Here is a 4486-nt window from a genome sequence, read left to right on the forward strand (position 1 = left end):
AAGGTGAGAACATATATGACAACGGGTCAAATCCTATAATCAATAGATCAAAGGACAAAATCCGGTCAAGGATATGGCAAGCAAAAACCATTGACTAGATCTAAATCTGAATACGGAATGGATATAACCGATTGAATCTAATAAGGAACTCTAACTAAGAGAAGAACCCTAATATACATAATCAGTATATATAGGTATATACAAATACACACAAATCCTAACCAGGGGCACCAACCCTAATCTAATCTAGCTAAGTCAAGAAAATCTTGACTCAAGACAGACTGATAAGTGTACTAGGACCGTGCTGTAGCCATGTAAAATGAGCTACCCTAGTCTACAAATGGGACAAAGCTCCGAACTCTAAGCTTTATATGTGTAAGCAACACATGTTCGACCCTTATATGAATGCAATATACTTATTATATAAACAAGGGTACTTCCTAGTTGGATTTTACTAGGTCAGTAAGTATATATATAATATATAAAACAAAGTAGAGCTCCGGACTCAATCTATCGGGTACTATGTGTAACAACCCAAAAAAAAAAAAAAAAAAAAAAAAAAAAAAAAAAAACTCGGAATTCCGAGAATAATTCTCGGAATTCCGAGAATAATTCTCGGAACTCCGAGAACTACTGGAGAGATCTCGGAACTCCGAGAAAATAACCTCGGAATTCCGAGAAATCGGACAGTAGTTTTGGAATCCGGTTCTCGGAACTCCGAGAGCATTTCTCGGAACTCCGAGAAAATGCCTCGGAACTCCGAGAACGTCGCGGATTGAGAATCCGAGAGTTTCCAAACTCTCTATGAAGTGCCGATTTCCATCCTTTTTGGTAAGTTAACACCCAAACAAACCCTAAAAGGATTCATGACCATATATATACACTATCTTAACCTAATGTTCTTCATAAATCAAAACCCTAAAACCTAAGGAGAGTAAGAAAAGGAGAATTCAAGGAAAGGGAGAAGAAGGAAGGGCTTTCAACTCCAAGATCCATCAAGCTTCATTCAATCCTCTCAATTCAAGTAATCAATCACATCAATCAAACCAATCCATTCAAAGGCAAAGGCAAGATTTCGGATTATGTTTTGTAATCTACACTATAACTAGAGTTCTTGAAAATTTAGATAAAACCTCTTATGTTTTTGTTTCTTGATTCTTGAATCCAATTCATGGCTTTCATTGAAAACCCACAACCCTATGATGGAGATGATTTAAAGGCCATAGTTTCATATACCCTTGATACCATTTCCCTCGTACCCAAAAAGGGGCGAGAAGGTCAAAAGAACTACGTGAACTCCTCGTACAAAAACAGTGCGAAAGGTATCCTCGTACAAAAACAGTTCGAAGGTTATAATTCTACATGGGTATCATTGTGTATAGAAATTAATGGGGAAGGAAAGGGAAGAGCATAGTCTCTAAACGATTTTAGAACCTTAGATTCTAATGACTAGAGCAATAGTCTCTAATGAACAATCATATTTAACAAAGAGTCCTATTTTGCAAATTCAAAGGTGCTATCAGAAAAACCTCTATATTATTGCTTATTGTTGCACCAAATACCATGTCTTTCTTGATATGCTAAATTTCTTTGATATGCCTCTAATATGAGATGATTATATCTTTACATCTTCAATTGCCTAAAGTTAAGTTTTATTACTCTGCATAACCGTTATTCTTGCATCCTGACCTTTAAAACTTTTCAACAGACTTTAATGGCGAAAATCCAGAAAACCAGCAAATCGATCAAAACGAAGGAGCATTTGCTGATGAGATGACCTAGGCAATGGGATGGGGAGAGATGGCATAGTTTAGGCAGTTATTTATTTCTTTTAGTTTTCTTTCCAAAGTCCTTTGGGGCATGGATATTTAATTTGGCAAATTTGTGGAATTATTATTGAAAGTATTGGAATAAAATTCTCTTCCCTTATTTTTGTCTCTATTTCATTAAATAAATGATTTGTTTTTAACTAAGACTTCCGCTGTATGAAAGAATGAATGTGTTTTGTGCCTCTTTTATTTTTTTGAGAGGCGTAGCAATCCGGATTTTTGGGGCTCGTTTGCTCTGTTTTATAAAGAGCTAGGCTCAGAATTGCCTCAAAATTTAGCCTGAGAATCCGGGTCGTTACAGAGGTGGTATCAGAGCTTATCTAGGTTAGTCAGTGAGGAACCTAGTGCGAGTCTGGGTATATGTCTAAGGTTGGGTAGTTGAACCTAATTAACTAAAGTACAACCTAACCATAATTTACATGATCATAATTAAATTAAGTAAATTAGAATTTTTATGAACTAACAATTTTGTGTTCTTTTGACAGATGGATCAAAGAGAGTTGCGAGGTAATGCTAGGAGAGGTCGTGGTGATGCCCATGTTGGTGAAGGAGCAGATCCTTTACTCATGATTGCTGATCTCCTTAGAGGTCAAGCTCAGGCACAGGCTGCTAACCAAGCAGCTAATCAGGCCGCTTTGCAGAACATTGCAACCACTCTAGCAGCTCGCCATGCGCCTGCAGCAGATCCGACTAAGCTGCACAGGCAATTCAGGGACTACAGGCCATCGGAGTTTACAGGAGTGGGAGACCCTTTGGTTGCAGACCACTGGATTTTGGAAGTGGAAGGAATTTTTGAAGTGATGGAGTGCAGTGATATTCAGAAAATCCGTTTGGCTACCTTTTTACTAAAGGACCAAGCAGGAGTGTGGTGGAGATCCTTACTGCAAAATTATCCTTATGCTAAGAATGAGACGTGGACCGAATTCAAAGTACGGTTCAACAACCAATTCTTTCCTAACCATGTTAAGAGGGAATTGGCATCTCAGTTTGCGTCTCTGAAGCAGGGATCTTTGACTGTGGCTCAGTATGGAGCCAAGTTTAGGCAGTTGTCGAGGTATGCACCTGGCTATGCCTCTACAGAGGAGGATAAAGTTTCGAAGTTTGTTGACAACCTTCGCCCATCTCTTATGGCGAAAGTTGTTCTTCATGAACCTCAGACTTTGGTAGAAGCTTGCGCGAAAGCCGAGATGGCTGAGCGTAGTGAGAAAGTGATTATGGCCGCCAGAATGCCGCCATCAGGGAGCAGGAATCAAGTGCCGCCGCCTAAGAGACAGAGAATGGAAGATGGAGTTCCTGCAAGGGTTCCTTGTGCTATTTGCGGAAAATTTCATGCTGGAAGGTGTTGGAAGACGATGAATGTCTGCCACAACTGTGGAGACCCGAGTCACAAGATTTTGGAGTGTCCTAAGCCTACATTTAGGGACATGAGACCTCAAAGGCAGCAGCAGAATTTTCAGCCAGCAATGAATCAGGGGAACCGAATTAATAATAATCAGCAGCAGCAGAAACCCCCAGCGCAACAGCAGCAGCAGAATCAGTGGAAAGGGTATCAGAATCGCCAGCAGAATCCGGAGAAGAGTGCATCTCAAGCACCTGTCAACCGAGTCTATGCGCTTAATCAACAAGACGCTGATGCCTCCGACGCAGTCATTGAAGGTCAGCTTTTTGTTAATAATACATCTGTGCATATTCTTGTAGATTCTGGCTCTACCTTGTCATTCATATCGCCAATTTTTGCGAAGGAACTGAATTTGACCCCTATTACTCTAAATTTCCCTTTGAGAATTATTACTCCTTTAGGAGATGATGTAATTACAAATTTAGTGTGTAAGGGATGTATTATAAAGATAGGTGGTAGAGAGCTTTTGGCTGATTTAGTGCTATTGGAGATGAACGATTTTAGAGTTATCCTTGGTATGGATTGGCTAGCAGCTTATCATGCTAATGTGGATTGCTTTCATAAAATCGTGAAATTTGCAATTCCTGGAGAAGAAGAAATCATTTTTGAGGGAGTGAAGCGCCCTATGAAGAAGATTAAAGTAATTGCAGCTGTGAAAGCTCAGAAGTTGATCAATAAATGATGTGAATGCTTTCTGGCTTTCATGGAGAAGGAAGAAGTCAGTATTGAGTTGTCTGTTTCAGACATCCCTGTGGTGAGGGAGTTTCTGGATGTCTTTCCAGAAGACTTTGAATTACCTCCCCACCGAGAGATCGACTTTACTATCGATCTTGTGCCAGGGACCGAGCCTATTTCTAAAACACCTTACAGAATGGCCCCGGCTGAATTGAAATAATTGAAGGAGCAGTTATCAGAATTGTTGGAGAAGGGATTTGTTAGACCCAGTTCATCCCCATGGGGAGCTCCTGTGCTATTTGTGAAGAAGAAGGATGGTAGTCTTCGCTTGTGCATTGACTACAGGCAGTTGAATAAGGTGACTATCAAGAATCGTTATCCCCTCCCTCGGATAGACGATCTCTTTGACCAGTTGCAAGGAGCTACTCATTTCTCTAAGATTGATTTGAGATCTGGATATCATCAGTTGCGTATCAGAGACGAAGACATTTCAAAGTCAGCTTTTCGTACTCGATACGGTCACTATGAATTTGTCGTAATGCCGTTTGGATTGACAAATGCACCAGCCATATTTATGGACTTG

The 4486-nt window shown here is 40.1% G+C and overlaps 1 protein-coding gene across 1 annotated transcript; it reads left to right on the forward strand.

The window, feature by feature from the left end:
* Window positions 1–2189: 2189 nt before the first annotated feature.
* LOC143888519 (uncharacterized) lies at window positions 2190–3910 on the forward strand. Its single transcript, XM_077392974.1, has 2 exons — window positions 2190–2198; window positions 2315–3910. Exons 1-2 carry the CDS (start codon window positions 2190–2192, stop codon window positions 3908–3910), a joined length of 1605 nt encoding a protein of 534 aa, XP_077249089.1.
* Window positions 3911–4486: the final 576 nt, after the last annotated feature.

The sequence above is a fragment of the Tasmannia lanceolata genome, unplaced genomic scaffold, assembly GCF_043159265.1.
Source record: "Tasmannia lanceolata isolate RefF3 unplaced genomic scaffold, GAP_Taslan_0.1 ptg000012l, whole genome shotgun sequence".
Taxonomy (NCBI): Eukaryota; Viridiplantae; Streptophyta; class Magnoliopsida; order Canellales; family Winteraceae; genus Tasmannia; species Tasmannia lanceolata.